The sequence below is a fragment of the Dermacentor albipictus genome, chromosome 4 (assembly GCF_038994185.2).
Source record: "Dermacentor albipictus isolate Rhodes 1998 colony chromosome 4, USDA_Dalb.pri_finalv2, whole genome shotgun sequence".
Lineage (NCBI taxonomy): Eukaryota > Metazoa > Arthropoda > Arachnida > Ixodida > Ixodidae > Dermacentor > Dermacentor albipictus.
The window spans coordinates 169,694,933-169,713,980 of record NC_091824.1 but is presented as its reverse complement, the minus strand read 5'-3'; the positions used below and the strand labels follow the sequence as shown (position 1 = coordinate 169,713,980).

Here is a 19,048-nt window from a genome sequence, read left to right as displayed (position 1 = left end):
GAGGAATCCATTCGGTCACCCATTGCCGGTCAACCATTGCCAAGTTCATTCAGAAAAAGGGTTGGAGATGACGTCTTCTTAATCAAGTCACCGCTTTTCCAAACAGCAAACGTGACCTCGTCTCATCGACCATTCCCAGACTGGCCAAAGTGAGGCTTTTGCTCCATGGGCAGCGCTCACATTCACCTAGCATACAATCTGTGGTTGGGGAGCCGCAAAGGCACAATGCTTTCATGCCTTCCAATAAGATTTCCATGCCAGTTATGTTCTCAAGCGCGGAGACACAAAGGTTGGCATTAGTGCTATAAACACAAATGCAAACCTCTTGTTGTGGTGCGAGCAGCACCCATTTTAGACACAGGCTCGAAAACCTTGATAGGGCAATGGCACTTTCGGTGTGAGCTGCTTTGAACACCTGGAAGGTCTCACAGATAAAACATGTCATAAACTGCTTTGAGACGTACTCTGTCTGCTCGTTCGTAATGACTGACACAACGTCCTTCTTGTTCAGGCTCTGCCGAGAGCACTCAAGTTCGTCCTTGGGGAAATAGTCGAGCACAGCTTGTACATCCGATGGACTTGACCTTGAAGTCGTGTGCAGATCAAAATCTGACCACATTCCATGCTTCTCACACCAATTTTGGGCCTTTCTAAGCATATACGTTGTGACAGCTGGGATTGCCTTTTGAACGCGTTTATTTCCAACTTCTGGTGGAACGATGGCTAAGAGACAGAGGCGCTCTCAATAGGATCTTGAAGCCTCGTACTCTTGCTTCAAGCTATTTAACCATCCAGCGCATGCATGACATCCTGTCACAGACAGTTCAAGTATACTAACACTTCCACATGCAGCACTTAACATTGAGCGTATTTTTCTCACCACGACCCTTTTAATCTCGGCCCATTTTTTTCTTTCCGTAAGATCGTCTGCTACATTTGTGTATGGAAGATGGTGGCTTCAATGGTGAAACATCAAAAGAAAGGTGGAAGTACTTGTTCAAGTCGTCAATTTCTTCTTCTTCCTGAAGCAATGCCTCATCTGCTTCATTGAAGGTGTCACTAGATGAAGACAGGATTTCCTTGAGGCATGCAAGGCAGTGCTGGCAGACTTTGTCGGTGTCGTGAATATGGTCAGCCTCTGGCAGTAGCTTCCACAGCGAGGCAACATCCAAAATGTTTACGCAACAAACAATTTTTGTGTTAGCAATCTTCCTATTGTGAATGCGTAAATAATCAGCACAGAATACTTGGACTGAGCTATGAGCCGCATGTAGAACAAGTCGAAACATTTATACAGAACAGCAACGCACTCTTTCTGTTGCTTTTCCTGCGGTGCTATCGTGACTGAGCCTCTAGAATGTCTCCCGGTTTCATGTGTTATGAAAGGCCACTTAAAGATTTTCATGGTGAAAACGTGTGGGCCACACTCGTTATCAAACGACAATGTCTGTTTGGAGCCCCCAGTGACTTCTGCTGTTCTCGGCATGAGAAAGCGCATCAGCAAGGTGCCAACGAAACATCATAAATTAGCCAACTTCAGCAGCCTTTGGCTCAGTCATGCAGCACTGCACTTTTTCGGACAGCTGAAACACAGAGGTGAAGGTAGAGGTAAGACAGGAAGACGTTATCTGTGAGCGACGGGAAAAACGTGTGATAACAGGAAACAAAATAAACAGCTCTAGAAATGACTGAGTTTTTAGAAAAGCACAGTGTGAGTTGCACGTGGGGGATGGGGAGCACAGAGTGAAGTAGCACCTCCATAATGGCGTACCTGCTGATTATGGAAGCGCTCCGTTGCTCACGGTTTAGCCTGCCTTGGCACCGCTTACAGGGATTTACTGTGTGCACCAGGCAGGTTCAGGCAAATTCAGCGACAACATGCGCTCACAGTGTCTAGCATGCTGTTGACAAGCATATAATGGAGGCATAAGTGCGATGCCCACAGAGGTTATAGGCTGCAAACTCGGTGCATGTTAGCACTTTAGAGGGTGGCAGCCGCCAGCCCCCGCACAACTAGACACAAATAAAATGTGACAATACATTTTTGTTGAAAACAAGCTGCCAGGGTGAAGTTCTGAAGCAGCAAAGAAATTAGAACTAGATTTGCATATAATGCAAACTCGTCAAACGTCAAACTCTTGCCAAATTACATCAAACTATTGCCTTTGCTTCGAGTTGTCAATATATTTGACTTTGCCCTGCCAGCTGCTAGCCACCTGGTTAGCTCAGATGGTAGAGCAACTGCCCTGGAAAGGCAGTGGTCCTGGGTTTAAGTCCTGGACCAGGACGAAATTTTTCAACTGCGAGCCTTTTCTTTCGAGGAAACTGTATGGCTGTCCTTTATCGCAATTGCTACAATTGGGTGGATGTCTCATTTTCCTTTTATTAATTACTTCCCTCCACCTTGCAGCTTTCCATAGAGCTATTACGTCAATGCAAACTGATGGCAACCAGCAAAGGTACTGAAGCCAGCATACTCAACATGGGCCACTTTGGTCCGTTATATTTTGTGAATAAAGCAAATGAGGAAACATATTATCGCACCCACGTTTTGCCCAACATAAGCGGACTTCCATCGGAAATTTTTTTCAAATATTGGAACCGGAGCTTTTTCCCTTTTCTTTTTTTAAACGAGTTTTGTTGAGAAATCTTGTTTATTTCACTTTTTTTTTTCTTATCCTATGTTTCATGTAGGAATACAATATTTCTAGTAAATGATGCAAAAAGAATGTTCTATGTTTGACGGTTTTTTCTATTTTCTGTGTGAAATAGACATCGCGCCAAGATGCATCAAAGTTACAAAATTTTTATGATTTGAGCCATGTTTGGAATGTTTTACGTTTTTTTGTTTGTGGACAGCATAAAAAAATACATTGAACTAATTTACTGTAAAACGTATTAAAATGAGCAGAAATGCTTTTCGACACAGCATTTTTTAGTTTGCATTTAATTCGGCCATGAAATCGAAAAATATTGTCATAAGCAATAGGAGGACGCTCACTGCGTCACCTTCAAATATTTTTTTTACTTGCCGGGAATGCTTCTTGGGAATAGAATTTTCAGTTCTGTGCAGTCTGAGTATTTCAACATGACATATAAAATACCAGACAAAACAAAAATATCAAGCGGACATGCATGTTTGATCTCTTGTGGAATCACCCTGAGCTCCTGACTGGAAGAAAGGCTTCGGCATACGGCTGTACTCACCACGGACAAGCACCTCCATGACAGCAGAAGACCCTCCTGTGGAGTGGATGTTGAAAGGAGAGCACAGGTAGCGTCCCTGGTGCTCATACGACACACGCTGAAAGAAGAGTGAGCCATTGCTCAGGTTGACAACACCATTTAGGGCATTGGCTTCAAAGGGCCGGTTGTCCTTGAACCAGGTGACAAACTGAATGGGCGGGTTGGCTTGGATGTAGCAGCGCACCACTCCTGACAGGTTCAGAGGCATGTACTGGAAGGCTGGCGTGAAGTTCACCCTTGCTGGGTCTGCACACAAGACGGGGTGCAGGAGAGGTGAGAAGCAAGATGGAGTCTTACCAGGTGCATGGTGCACACACCAGAACACAGCACTGCCGTACGTCGTGTCTCGTAGACTCCACGCAGTGCAGTGAAAGCTATGAGTCACCTCAACCAACCAGAAAAAGAAATCTGAAGAAAAGTTTGCCTATTTTCCCCCACTGATCGCCCTTGTGCACCATGCTAGCTGAAAGGAAGGTTCACAGAGGGATCAATTGCCCACAATGGGCAAGGAGTATATACATGGCAGGCCCTCGCAAGTCACGAAGGGCAGTTAAACAAAAGCCTAGATAAGAAAAGTACGTTATCAGTGCATTCTACTGTGGCAAGCTGTGACACAGTGGTCAAAGGCTTGCACCTGAGCATGGTCCTCATGGTCGGCATGGTACAGCACTGTGTGCACTTGTAGGAAATATAGTCAAGAGTTCGACGAAAGTTCGTCTGGTCAGGTAACATGATGATGAAGAAATTACGGCCACTGACCAAGTCAAGGTGAAAAAACACACAGAGACGTTTCGGGACCCGTACGGGTTCCTTGATCACACTGAGATCAAGGAACCCGGATCACACATGTGTGATCAAGGAACCCGTACGGGTCCCGAAACGTCTCTGTGTGTTTTTTCACCTTGACTTGGTCAGTGGCCGTAATTTCTTCATCACTGTGTGCACTTGTATCATTTAAGACTTCAGGTCACTGACTAGTGGTTTGTGGTAGTCAAGTAGCAGCTGCCCTTCTGTCCAACTTGAGGTGGCTGCGCCTCGTCTAACATCCCTGCACACTTGAAAGTGCAACCTATGGGGCAGATGTTTGCAGGATAACAAAAAAACTTGAGAAAAAGCTACTGACTTTGCAATGAGTGGCGGAGTGGAACATGACAGGTGTATCATCTCTTCCTGTCATGATTCCATTTTATCCACTTTCACTCCCTTTTCCCTTCATTATTTTCTGCATTTCAATTTCAACTACAGCTAATTTCCCCGATGCTTTCTTTAGCTTCATTGCCTGTTGGCTTTATGTGGTCATGTCTCTCATGATTGAGAGACAGGAAGGTCTCTCAATCATGGTCTACGGAACAAATATAATCTAACTGAAATTAGGAGAAAGAAGTGCAGTTGGGCAGCTCATATAATGGATGCACAGTTCATAACTGATAGTCTATTTGAGTAACAAAGTAAGTGCCAAGGCAAGAGGATCACAGCTGAAGGTGGCTTCAGGGGATTACATAGTGTGATAAGATTAGAAAATTTGTAGGAATAGAAGGGAGTTTGCTGATAGAAAACAAGAATGGTGTAATTGTATATCACTGGGTGAAAACTCGGTCATGCAGTGTATGTAAGGCTATGATGATAAATGGGCAAGCCCTTCTCTTCTCTCCAAACAAACAGCTGGCTCTTATTCATGATTGGTTGAGACAAAGTAGCTTTCACTGCCCTACACAAAGTTCATGAGACAATACCATGGGTGGTCTACATTTGGAAATACCATGGTCACTACATTTGGCACTGCTGTCTGTTAGCCAATGATGAGGAGAAGCATGTTGAAAACATGTTCACTGGGCACAGTCAGACTGAAGCAGTGATTGTGCACCATAAGTGCCATGAGAGAACCCTTGGGCAGTGTTAAATTAAATGAAGGATTGTGGATCAGGGAAGGAAATGCCAGATGTATTCTGAAAGCTTATCACAGTAGAGCTTCCCAAATATGTTCCCCAGTCTGAATCTTTCCAGCACTGTACTCACACTCGATGTTGAGGTAGGCAGTAGCAGACTCAGGTTGGCCAATGCCATTTGAGATCTCACAGGTGTAGAAGCCCGAGTCATCCGCTGCAGTGGGGTTTATAAACAGTGTGCCATCCTGGCGTACAAGCGTACGTGTCTGCAGCCAGGTCAACTTGGAGATCTCTACCCCATTGTAGAACCAGCGATGAGTGATGTTGGAGGGCAATGCACGTGCTTCACACACAAACTCTGCAAAGTTTCCCTCCAGCTTCGTTAGGTTTTGTGGAGGGGTGGTGATCACTGCAGGGCCTGTGAAACAAATAACACCTCATTAAGCATGAATTGTTATTTCTAAAGAGCTTAGAATAAAAATCACACAGTCACAATGTGCACTAAGTCCTCGTCGAAATGAAGTCACTTCATCCTGATTATCACCATGTTTGATACCACTGTGTCTGCCTACGTAACAATATGTTGGAGCCTTGATAATGGAAGCTTTTCAGATCACACTGTGTGCACAACTCTGTGTATGGGCTTTGCTAAGTATAGAGGGTGGATAAACAAAAAGTGGCAGGCCAACAATGAGGAGCAAAGGAGGCTAAAGGAACATATTTTTTCCTTCAGCCAGGAAAACAGCGCTAAATGCTGCGCTACCTCATTGTTTCAGCTTCTTTGGTCTCACTACATTATCACAGGGCAAAGACCAAAGCTGGAAATGCTAAGGCGATGCTATTACATTGTGATGCCACCTCAATATGGCTGCCAGCTCAGCTTATCTTTGGTGTCATCAAAGCCAAATGAATAAAGTAGGCTGAGGGGAACAGGAAAATAGGTGGTGTAGAAGAATAAACTGAAGTCAAATGAGACTTTGAAAAAAATTAAATTATGGGGCTTTACGTGCCAAAACCACGATCTGATTATGAGGCATGCCGTAGTGGGGGACTACAGAAATTTGGACCACCTGGGGTTCTTTAATGTGTACCTAAATCTAAGTACATGGGTGTTTTCGCATTTCACCCAAGACAAACGAGATGGCAAGTGCACCAGTCAACAGGCAAGTAGTTAAGGCACAAAGTTTCTAAATAAATACCCTGAAGAGTAGTTGGACACTACATTTGGTGGCAACCTAAGAATGCCTTGGCAAGCACATGCCTCTCAAGCTCAAAGATAATTTTTACATCTGTGCCAACCAATTAGTATGTTCACTCATTTGTGCAGTGCCATGGTGTAGATGAACAGCTTTCAATTTACTTTAGTTACATGTTAGGTTCGTTGGCCTTGCAGGAAGTAACAAAATATAAGTATTTAGGCGTCACAATTACAAACAACTTATCATGGAATTTACACATTGATAATATCTGTTCTTCAGCCTTGCGTAAATTATACTTTTTGCGACATAAACTTAGAAATTCCCCACCTAATGTTAAACTGCTTGCTTATTATTCATTAATTAGACCTAAACTTGAATATGCATGTGTTGTTTGGGACCCGTTTACTAAACAAAATATTAAATGTCTCGAAAGGGTACAGAAAAAAGCCGTACGATTCATATATTCTAAATTCTCTCGCTATGATTCCCCCTCACGAATAATGCGTGATAATGGCATCGAAGTCCTTCAGCAGAGAAGGCAACACTTAAGAATTCGATTTCTTACCATGCTTATTAATGGAGATTTATCAATTAATCCTGCATCGTATCTGTTCAGTACAACGTCTAGGCTTACTCGACACCATCATCCGAATTCACTAACACCTTATTTTGCACGGACGGATGTATTCAAGTATTCTTTTTTTCCCCGAACTATAACAGACTGGAATAACTCGTTGTTGCCTGTTTCAATTGATTGACTCATTGTATTACTGTTGTGTCTTACCACCTTACTTGATTGAATAATGCATTGTAATATTGTTGTGTTTAACCACCCTGCTTGGACCTGTTTTAGGTCTGCAGTATGAAATAAATAAAATAAATAAATATCAGCCTCTCCTGGAAACTGTGTTTCAGGTTGCGAAGTCAGCTGCGGTGTGCTTTCATGGGCAGAGCTTTTGTAGGCAGCCACCAACTACAGTTGGACCTCAATATATTTAACAGCGTGGTGATCGTGAAATAGTTCAATATAGCCAGAATTTGATATATAAAACCACATAAAAAACTCGTCAAAAACTTCTGCAAATCACTTAATGAACCAAGGGCGCGATTGTTGTTTGGAGCGCGTGTTTGGTTGCGCTGACGCAATCCGCCTTTTTCATGCTCCTGTGCTGCCCTCTGGTGCACACCGCTAGAAACATTTTGTGAGGATGCCGGGGCTTTCGACGGTTGATTTGTGTGCCTGCATCCATGTTGAGTGTGCATCAGTTGTACGTTCTGTGAATCGCGATTAATTAATAATGGCTTCTCCAGGGCAGCATGTCACTCCTCGAAGTTATTTAGCACTGATTAACTACTGTGTGATCAGGCCTGAGTATGCTGTTCTGTTAACAGCACTGCCGATAAAGACCCGCTGAGTTTCGTCTGCCAACGTGGCTGCCTTGGATATTCTATATACGCAATAACTCAATATATCCGTGTTCAATACATCAAGGTTTGACTGTATAGCATCTATGCGGATTTACTCAGCAGCTTTTCAACCACCATATAAGTACATTGATTTGCATAAATTTCGTCCTCCTGGGTTTGAGTGACCTTGTGGATTTTTATATTGACTTTCCTGAAAAATTGTTTTTTCTTGCAAATTTATTGTATTACAATCAACAGTGATGATTGTTAGTGATGATCACCAGTGATGATTGCTATGTCACACAGCTTGTACAACTTGTTAATTGTACAATTTGATGGTTTTAAGAATACAAACAAGAGCAATTGTTTAGAATGTAAAAATATTTGTTTACGTAGTGACTGTTACTTAGCAAATATCATCTAGATTTAGCAACATTACATAAGGAAGTACATCGTAATTGTAAATGTAAGGAGCTTAACTGCTCTAACAAAACACTATGAAGTCAACACAAAACACAACTGAACCAAAATAACAATAAAGAAAGCTGCAATGTGCTGTCTCAATGGATCCATGCCAAATTATAGACAAATTCATGTGTTACTTATAGTTCCTATGTTGACTGAATAATTGCAATGCCAGATTTCTCCCCGACAACCTTAATATGGAACTCAATTGATAAAATGGCCATAACTACCCTATTTTATGGCCCTTACTGGCACTTAACCACACACTCTGCCAACCCACATTTGAGATAGAAGACATTTATTCACTTGCTCTGCAAGAGCACAGCCGCTGGATAAAAAAAGAAAAAGATGTGGCCTGCTGCATGCTTCGAAAATGGTGTGATCCACCGCAGCGTAGCCAGCCGGACATTGTTGTCTGGGATCAGCATAGATAACATGTCAAGAATGCGCTTGGAATGCCATAGCCTGACGCATCCCGTCCCCGCGAGCTAGCACCGGGTAGGAAAGCCAAATGGCGAGAGTGCAACTACAGCTGTCACGTTCACTCCCATTGCAGCCCGCCTTACGCGTCAGGCCGCACATTTTTTTTTCTATCCAGCAGCCGTGGCAAAAGAGAGCAGGGCATCAAGACATAGAGAGACCGTAGTGACACCAATCAAAATGCTCCTTGCCCACTATTGAGAGTCTCCTATGTCCTTGAACTGTGCTGTGACACACTATTAGCAGAAAATATTTGTTCACTTCAGTGATGTGATGTTGGAGTGTTTACCACACTGTTGCATTCTTTTATGTCCCTTGGCAAAAAAGAAAAAAAGAAAAAAAAAAGCATTTACAAGACAAACCTCTTCCAACCTAACAATGTTACTATAAAACTAAAGGTTTACAAAGTATGTCCAAAAATAATCTAGATTGTCTTTCAATGCCTTGCCGCTCGCTAATGGAACACACTTTGAAAACAGTAGTAACTCACCAGCCACGATGACCTTGGCAAGCGCTGAGTCGCTGCCCTCCGAGTTGCGAGCCATGCAGGTATAGTCGCCCACATCTGTCTGGCGCAGGTTGGAAATGCGCAGCTCCGTTGGGTGGATCTGGGTGTTGGTGCTCTCTTCCAGCGGAAGGTTGTCCTGCATTCATGATACGAGCAAGGGATGAAAAGCCAGAACCTACCAGCACAGCAAGTACTTCACCATAATCGTTTGTGTATTAAGGATGTTAGCCTGGGCCGCCCAACAATGCTAAGTAGTGCAAGTGATTGCTGCAGTTTTTTTGTGCACTCCAGATAATCAGCATCAGATTCAGGGTTATGTATAGTAAGAGCTCGGTAATTCGAATTTCACAGGGATGCTACGAAAATCCTAATTATACAAAATTCGAACTAATGAAAATCAGAGAAAAACATAGCTCGGTTAAGGCGCATATATAGTCCGACATGGCGTGAGCACGCGCGCACACATGCTACGTCACGGCATGAACAACAACATCTATACTTCGAAGCACTGCTGCAGCCAACGTAGTAGGACGTGGCCCACGTGCTCTGACCTGCCCAACGTCAACATGGCTCCTGCTCTATTCACGCGTTCGTCGTGTCAACTGGCGTGGAGAAAAAAAAATGTTGCAGTTTCACCCAAAAAGCAAAGCATCAATTGCGATAGCAAATTAGTAGATAGCTATACGAAGTAAGGATAGTAGTTTTATCGGCCGTATAAACTTGTGAACATTCGCTTACTAACTAAATTAACAAGTATGGTGTCACGCGTGCACAGGTAAACATGAACAGATCTCGCTCGATGACCGCAGAAACTCACTGAAAAACGCTGGAGTGAGGAATCGCGGCAGTAGCAGCAAGAGAATTGAGCTTTCATACAGCTCTCGCTTCAGCACGAATGAAACGTAGGAAGCACATCGCATACAAAGCTACCGGCCCTACACGCATTCTGCACAGATCATTTTGAAGATGAGGCCCACGCGGGCGTACACTTTGGCCATGTCACAGATTGCTTTCAAGATGCGGCACCCGCATGGGCGAACCGCAAGCAGCAGCAGTCTCAACAGCCACCGGAATAGAACCCCCCCCCAAATCGCCTCCGCCTCACCTCCGTGCCTTGAATGAGCCGTGTTCGCCGGCTCACCCTCGCACGCTTTCGCTCGCACATGCAGCGTACGGTGCAAGGTGACGATTTTATCGCCCTTGAGCTTTATACAGAACCTCATGGGAGAGAAGCAACCTGCAACAGAGGCGTTGGCCATGCCTGGCCAGGCACAAAAGCATACCTCTCCAGTCAGGCCTAAACAAAAGGCCGCAGCTAAAGCTGTATAGCGCGCGCAGCGCCACCAGCGTCGCCAACGTTCTTCTGCGCCCTAGCACTCTTCCCATCCAGGATGGCGCGGAGTTCAAATTATCGGGGGCGGTGCAGATTTCAGGGTGAATTAGCAGGATGTGTTACATATTGCTTTCAATACATTGCTGGATGGACCACGGCGGCTACTTTGAATTATCCAAAATTTCGAATTAACAAGTTGTGAATTAACAAGCTTTTACTGTTACACCTAACGGTATGGTCTAATGCTCTACAGGAAACAAGTGTGCAACATCAAGAGATAGAAAGAGTATGGATTAGAGAGAAAACGTGGGAAGGTGATGTTTCAATTCAGATCAATAAGCACTGGAGCTTTAAGTCGGTCCCGTAATGCATAGAACTGATAACCAGCTGGTTATCTATTGGAGCAACATAATGGGTGCCAAGAACAGGAAAATGCATTTGATGACACTTAAGATTATGTTGTATAATCAGATTATGAAACTTTCAAGCAGAGAATGAGTTTCATTGACGCAGCACCGAGGTAACTAGAGGTGTCTGGGAAGCTCTTTCATCCTGTAGTTAACCTAACATAGGCTGATGATGATGTTGATAATGATCAGTCAATAAAAGTGAGAGCATGCATTTCATTCAGAATTGCCATGTGGCTTAATTCTCATAGTACTCTGGTTAGTGCAGCTAAAGAGACTGTGGCCATGCATTAAAATTTAATAGCTTTTCTGAGCACAAATTCTTTAGGAACAATTGATGTTGCAGTGCAACAAAACAATGGCCATTAGACAACAAAAGTACAATGCTAAGTCTGTATTCTAAGCACTGTTTTAAGAAACAAAGTTTTATTCTTATCAAAGTCACGCAAGAGATAGTTCTGCTCTGACGCTAAAAGCAAATGCAGCACTCACTGTGGTAACCCAAAAAGGATCAAGCAGAAATGTGCACGACACAATTGTTACCAATGATGAAAAGGTTAATTTTCAAGAACATGTACAATATGCATAACACATGCAGAATTGTGTAAGAATTTTATAACGAGGCGCACAAGATTTATCTGGGCATTTAAAGGAGTACTCGCATGACATCTCACACTTTTCATTTCTCATAGAAAATGAAGGTTCTGGATTTCGAAACATTGAAAAACTGGCAAGCCCAGAAGCACCCTGATAATTTACTTGCAATGCTACCTTTTCTACGAACCAGTTTCGATTTCATTTCCTGGGGGGAAGGGGTCATAACGTCACGATGCAGAGAGTAGTCACATGGGAGCAAAATATTATCTACATTACCAAGTCTTGGCACTTGCTCCAGCTAGCTCAGTCACCTGCTGTGCTGCTATATTGGAGCCATCCGATAAGTAGAAGCAATGTAGACAACCAATAGAGCCAGAGCTAATGACAAAGTGTCGCAATGTCCTGCTACCACATGTCACTTTCTATGCCATGACATATGCACCTCTTGGGAACTGAAATTGAAAGTAGTTTGTAGAAAAGGTATTAGTATAGTCAATTTAATAGGGCACTCTGAAATGTGCCAGTGCTTTTTTTTTCTTTCCTTTGCTGTTAAGGGTTTTGAGGTCCAGGACCTTCATTTGAACATATTTTGACGCATTTCCCTCCCAAAGAGCAAAATTTCCAGTCAGTAATAATGCTTGTGCAGCTCTCCTGTGTTCCCACTGAGAATGTGTACTGAATGTTTAACATCGAGTTTAAAAAAGGGCGGACAACCCAGCTCACCTTGTACCATATGATGGTGGGAGGTGGGGTGCCCTCAGCTTCGCAGGGAAGCACCACCGATTCGCCCACCTTCACATAGATTATCTGTTCTGGCTTGGACTTGAAGTGTGGTGGAGCTGCACATGCCACAGGAATCAAACGTTCATTACAAAGCAGCAACAGCAGAACCCTTTATGTAGCCACAGTTACAGAGTTAATGAACCTTTCCCCTTCAGCCAGAACCAAGAAACACTGCACATTCTACCACACAGTACAGTTTGGCTCCAGTGAGGATGCAAATTAGAGACCACATATCACAATGCGTGAACTTGCTTGTAGTTGCACCATGTTCTTGGATAACAGACTAATTAAATTACAAAAAGCAACAAGTTGTCCCAAATGAAATATCCTCTTTTACAGTTTACATCTCGTTTAGAGGTCCACAGGAATCTATGCTTGGCCCGCTTGGAGGTGTAGGAGGCATAGTTATGGCCGTGGTAAAACTAGACTAAGCGTGCCAGCAAGACATGACACCACCACTCGAAGACCACGACTTGATTTTTTGCCTCACCTATATATACACTAAGAGGGTGCCCACCATCCAGCCACTTAGGTGCATGTGTTTAACACATTCTACGTTTGTATTGATTTTGCCCAATGATTGTGCCTAGTATGCAAAAGCAACCAGTGGAATGGATTGTGCACACCTGCAGCAAGATCTCTATTGTGTTCAAGCATGGTGCAGATTAAACAGAATCGTTTTGTGCCTACAGAACAAGTGCATACTGGTTAGTTTCATGAAAAAAGCTACGAAAATTTACAACTCCTATATTCTAAGTAAGTAACAAATTTGTTCAACAGGAATCCACATTTAAGTATCACGGGGTGTTATATTGTGAGGATCTGGGAAGGCATGAGGGAGGATGCTTATAGAGCTTACGTAAGGCCAATAATACTCTAGCACATCTTCCCTGTACGGTGCTTGTCCCACTCAGTGTGCACTATAATATGTCAATACAGCAAGTACAATGGAACACCACAAGACATGTTCTAGGGTGGTACAACCAGTTCGATAGAGCAACAAATATAAAAAAAAGAACTGGACTGGGCTTCTCTAAGTGAATGCCACAAAAGCCTTTGCTTAAATCTTTTATATATGATTTATAATAACCAAACTGGAATCATGACCTTATCATACTCAAGCCCACTTCATTACATATCTGCCTGCAGAGACCAAGCTTTACAAATTCAGAAGTACTCCCCCTTGACAAATCGCTTCTCAATTGTATTTCTTTCTGATGACTACTACAGAATGGAATTTGTTACTGGCAGAAATTGCAAGCCGGAGCTCTGCTGGCATGTTAATAATAATAATATTTGGGGTTTTACGTGCCAAAACCACTTTCTGATTATGAGGCACGCCGTAGTGGAGGACTCCGGAAATTTTGACCACCTGGGGTTCTTTACGTGCACCTAAATCTAAGCACACGGGTATTTTCGCATTTCGCCCCCATCGAAATGCGGCCGCCGTGGCCGGGATTCGATCCCACGACCTCGTGCTCAGCAGCCCAACACCATAGCCACTGAGCAACCACGGCGGGTACTGCTGGCATGTTTTATCTTGATTTATGCCACAAGCCATTATTGCGTGGGGCATAGTCTTGCCTGCTGGTGCATCAAAATTTGAGTTAAAAAAAAATAAAATAAAGTGCAACTATTCAACCCACACCAAAGAAAAACAGAGCCAGCACTGAATACTAAGAGTAGCTAATATGCCATTGTTAAGATGCCTAAATAACATGCCACCCATTGAGATAAACATCTACTTTTTCACCTCCATAAACAAATAGTCGTCATTATGGGCACTCTCAGAGCTGAAATATATATACAAGAGATAACAAATATTTGATTACTTTCACACTTTCAGCAATATTGCTGCCAGGATGCTGTCCAATGTTGTGAGGATGTCATCAATGGCTAATCTTTGATATATTCAGGCAACAACAATTAAAAATAACATTTTGAGGTGAAGCTGTTGCGTTCATGTTGTCACATTATAGACAGCCTTTCTTAAAATCAATGATGACAGGAAAACAGGCTGAGGCTCTTGAGTCAGATGCATTACATCTTCATGCCCATGCCTTCCAAATTATGGTGTCCTTCTAATATCAGAAGACTTTCAACAGAAGGTTTGGAAATTGATGAGCGAAAAGCTTTCAAAAACAGAATTTAGTTTTCGTGAAACCTGACGCAACACCCTTGAAATTGTACAAGCCCAAATTCATAAACCTTAGAAAAGATTTGGGACTATTGGCAAGTATGCATGCCAAAAATAAAGTAGCTCTCCACTTATCTTGCACCATGTTATTCATTCATGGTTATCACTCAATTATAGCTGTCATTTTACATTAAACAACTTGCTGCAACTCAAGCTCTACAACACTTCCTGAATATGGTAAATAAGCTGGTGTAGTCACTAAGCAATACTGTCATGAATATCTGAGCCAAATATCCCAGAATTTCACTCAAAATCTGCCCTGCCCTTTCCTTGAACATTCCAAAACACCCGCCACTTTTTTCTCTATTATGCAAGGACGCTGGCTACAAGCCAGATTTCTTCTTTAAACATTACAATGAAGCAGTGTTTCTGGCTAAAGAAAAAGTGAACAAACACCATCACTTAAGCAGCCATAGCAACATTTGGTGGTGGACAATACCACTGCACCTCTCTGATGGTCTCGTATGGCCTCTGAGATGGGCAATGCAACAAATCATTGTCCAAATGATCTCGAGGTCACGCCAATAAAAAGCATGGCACAATGATGGGCACTGCATGGTAACCATTGTTCCACACAGGCATGTACAGTACACTGCTTTAAGTGCATTATGAATTATGAAAAGGAGTAGATGAATGAATTATGAAAAGGAGTGTCAATAATTTGATTCATGCAAGGTACATTAAAAAATGTTTTACTGAAAAATATTCGTGAGGAAGTGTCCTTTAACCCTTTGAAGGTTTTTGCCGTACATGTATGGCGGCGGTTTTCTGTCCCGCAAGGTCTTTGCCGTACGGGTACGGCTTCGACCCTCCGTTTGAAATTTCACGCCATAATGACGATGCATGCTTTCTGGGAGGTGCTGCCACCTCTTAGGACTTACAAGAAGCGTTTGAAATTTGTGCTACCTTCTTGGGGAGGTAAACAAAACTGATTTCTACCTTCAGCGGGTCACGCAGACTGTGGCAACACCCCTTTTGCGGTTTCGGTTTTGCCGCGTGATCGCAATGGAGGCGCGCAAAATGTCATTTTTCTCTTTGTCGGCACTCTCTTGCAGGGGCGGTGGAAGTTGATTTATATCTTGATTGGCGCTGCTCTCAGCTTGTTTATCGCCACCGCTCATGAGGTATTCTCGCTCTCTGCGACAACGCGCTTACGCGAGAGGGTGCCTCAGACCTCTGCCCAAGGCAGCCACATACAGAGAAGATGTCATGTGTGCGCCAACACAACTCGCCGCTCCAAGAGCAGAACAGACACGCATTTTAGGTGTGCAGACTGCGATAAGGCGCTGTGCGCAGACCCGTGTTTCAAGGAGTACCACACTCTGAAATACTATTGAACATTTTACTGTTCTGAGCGATGCCAACACCAAAATACTGTTCCTATTTTCTTTTTACTATTTATTCCCAACGTTATACATTTTGTACATTTGAGATCTGCAATAAAGTAATTTGACCACTTGGGAAATTTTTTTTTCAGATTAATTCGACCCTCAATGGGTTAATATCAGACACATTCCGCACCTTTTATAAAAGATGCAGCAGGGCCCCCTTTACTTATATGGGCAGTACAGTTGCCGGCAATAGTTGCAAAAATACACATGGCTGACATACAAGAACGGGGCATGTGCACAGGAACCTATGTACTAAAGCTTCAGTGAGTCAGTTTCGTACATTAAAATACCAAAATGTGGATGCTCAATTTCGAAACTTGTCAGGCATCAAAAGCCTTCCAGTGATCTTGCCTTAAAGATAACTGAAGGAGATCCACAGTATCGACAGCAAGGCCACTGCACTGAAAGCAGTCACTGAAGGTTGAAAGAAAAGTACCCACCAAGTACGTCAAGGTAGATCCAAGTTCCATTACGAATAGTTTCCCGGTTGAGGAAGAAGACCTTGCACTCATACCAGCCCTTGTCTGACTCGCGCACATTTGTCAGGTTCAGTGATGACTGACCCGAAAGTGAAATGCGTTCTTTGTAGTCATCGGCCGCATGTGGTGGGTACCCGTCGTACCTGCATAATTAGCCACATTACAAAAACAGGCTCTTGATTTCACTGTTTCTAATTGGTAGAAAGGGTGGCATAACTTTGGTGAAATAATTAAAACTAGTAGGTAAGTAGGTAAGATAAGCAACTGCAGTAGGTAAGTTCCTGTCTTGCTTCGTTTCAGACTTCTTCAATAAGAAAGAAATTCGAGTGTCCAATGGTATGATCAAACCTCTGTCTCCCAGCACAGGTGCTTGATGCTATAGCCATTAGGCTACGAGCACACACATACCTCTTTCATGCCGACAACAAATAGCTGTTTGAGACATTCTGTACGTTTGTCATGTTTCTCACATTCTTTCCTCATGGCAGCTAGCACTTTGAGGCACTCTGTAAGATGGCACTGCCCTTCAGGATTGGCCTGAATTCCCCAGTCATTTGTTTTTTTGTAGTAGCTAACACTACGTAGAAGCTATGTAACATTGTACTGCCTTCATGATAAGCCCATGTTGAACAAGTTTTTAATGTTTTTTTGTCAGAGCACAAATTATATTGTCATTTTAACATGGATCACATGACATAGACATTGACATGTATGATTGTGTAAGACTTAGTCACAGGTGACAGTCAATCCAAGTTTTTATCACATACGCCCATTCAGTACCTACAACTATGTAGAACCCAACGATGGCCATGTCGATCATTGAATTCCCAGAATTCTGCTCTGATACACTGGGATATAAATCATGTTGTCGTCGTCATACAACTGTCAGCTTGCTGCTGTCATCACATACACATTTGTGACAAACACACAATTAACTGATTGATTTACACAAACATCTTGGTGCGCCTGGTAATCCAATGCAACCCCTGTCGATGCTTAATAGCCAATTACCTGCAAAATGCTTTGCATAACATTGATTCCTTGATTAAGTGGGATCTGCATAATCTTTTAGTATGATTAACTCAAATTTGTGTGTTTGCTTCACAGACACACCATGGCGACACATGGATACATAGACAAGCAACACAGAATCTAAAAGGAATGAGTACATACCAGATGTAAATAGGTATCTTGTGGTCTTTTTTGTGCCACTGGACAAGATAGGGCACTGGCATGCCATCCGGGTATTCGAAGGGGCAGTGTAAGATCACATCCTGCCCCAGCAACGCCGTCATGTGCTCCGGCTCCTGTGATGGCATCCCAGATGCATCTGTAAAAAGCACAAAAGAGTAGCAACGTGAGCAGGGATGGCACAAGCAAAAATTGTGGTGGACAGCAGAAACCTCCTGCAAAATTTGTGCAACCACACTAATCTCAACAAGCTGCATATCATCACTAAGAATGTAAACACCATATGCAGATTTTATGAAACAGCAACGTGCCCCCAGTTGTCTGCAGACTGCATGGATGTATCAAGGCATTCTACTAGGCTAGACTCACTTAGTCACCTAGTGACTTTAGCCAGATCCCACGACAGTCATGACACACAGGAATTATGACCTCGAAAAGCTCTGCCACAATTAGCATGCTAAACAATGTGCTTATTATAATCACTCAAACATATTGCTGATACTATTCTCCCTTTTTGCATCAGTAATTGTCACTTACTATTCCATGATCATTTTAAAGCCCCGTGATAACAAATTTCTCAGAGCACCATGCAACTCTGCAAGTTTATTGTTTTATCCCCTTGCCTCCCCTTTATGAAGAAGTGGCACAAATCGTGACTATGAGGCTCAAGTAACAGATTACAGCTGTTAGCATCGTAGATGTTCCACAACATCTACAGGACTATTCAGATGAACACATGCTGGCTACTTAACAATACCTTTATAACAACTTCAATAATATATATGCTATGACTAACTCAAAAACTGCCTAAATAAGACCTTCATGGACAATTGTCTCATTTATAGCACAGTTGTCATTTTTGATGACCACAAAACTACAAATTGGTCTTAATGCAGTCATACATGGTACAGCACATGGCTGATGACATAAGGTAAGTGTGTCGGCATGCAAAATTGTCTCCTTAAGCCATAAGCATTCTCACTCCATTTTTTTTTTACTTTATGAATATTACACTTCCTTCCCAGATATTATCATACAGATACCTTGGTGCTAATACCGAAAGCATTAAGTATAATGGCGACTTCAGGAATAGCATCAATATTTCAGACAAGATTCGGCATACTCATTTCAAATATTTTTTTAGTGTTTCTTTTGCTGCTTTTCTATAAGAAGGTTAAATAACGCTACCTTCAGTATCAATTATTGACTGAATTCACCTTCTATAATATCTATATACTCAGATCAGATAGCGTGTGTTGATGTTAGAAAGTGCTTCGACAATAGTAGCCTTTAGCAATTTTTTATCATTGTGTGGCCATTAGTTGTTCTCTCAGTGGTGCTTGCCATATATAGTGCCGTACATGTTTAGATATTCGGAACAATGTAGAACATTATATTGAGGATGACGTGGTCGCTGAAATTTGCAACCAGATGCTCTTGGGTGGCACAGGCACTGTGTGCTAAGGCAAATCTATAACT

General features: G+C 42.7%; 1 protein-coding gene across 3 annotated transcripts in view; it reads right to left on the bottom strand.

Moving 5' to 3' along the window:
* The window catches only part of LOC135910102 (protein turtle-like), a 103,389-nt gene that overhangs the window by 61,997 nt on the left and 22,344 nt on the right, over positions 1 to 19,048 (bottom strand). For all 3 annotated transcript variants that reach the window (XM_065442137.2, XM_065442138.2, XM_065442139.2), the window contains exons 2-7: positions 17,552 to 17,708; positions 16,340 to 16,521; positions 12,252 to 12,367; positions 9,174 to 9,327; positions 5,263 to 5,550; positions 3,208 to 3,492 (exon numbers count right to left, since the gene is read on the bottom strand). In XM_065442137.2, the coding sequence (XP_065298209.1) occupies positions 3,208 to 3,492; positions 5,263 to 5,550; positions 9,174 to 9,327; positions 12,252 to 12,367; positions 16,340 to 16,521; positions 17,552 to 17,708 (1,182 nt within the window). The remainder of the gene's footprint in view (positions 1 to 3,207; positions 3,493 to 5,262; positions 5,551 to 9,173; positions 9,328 to 12,251; positions 12,368 to 16,339; positions 16,522 to 17,551; positions 17,709 to 19,048) is intronic.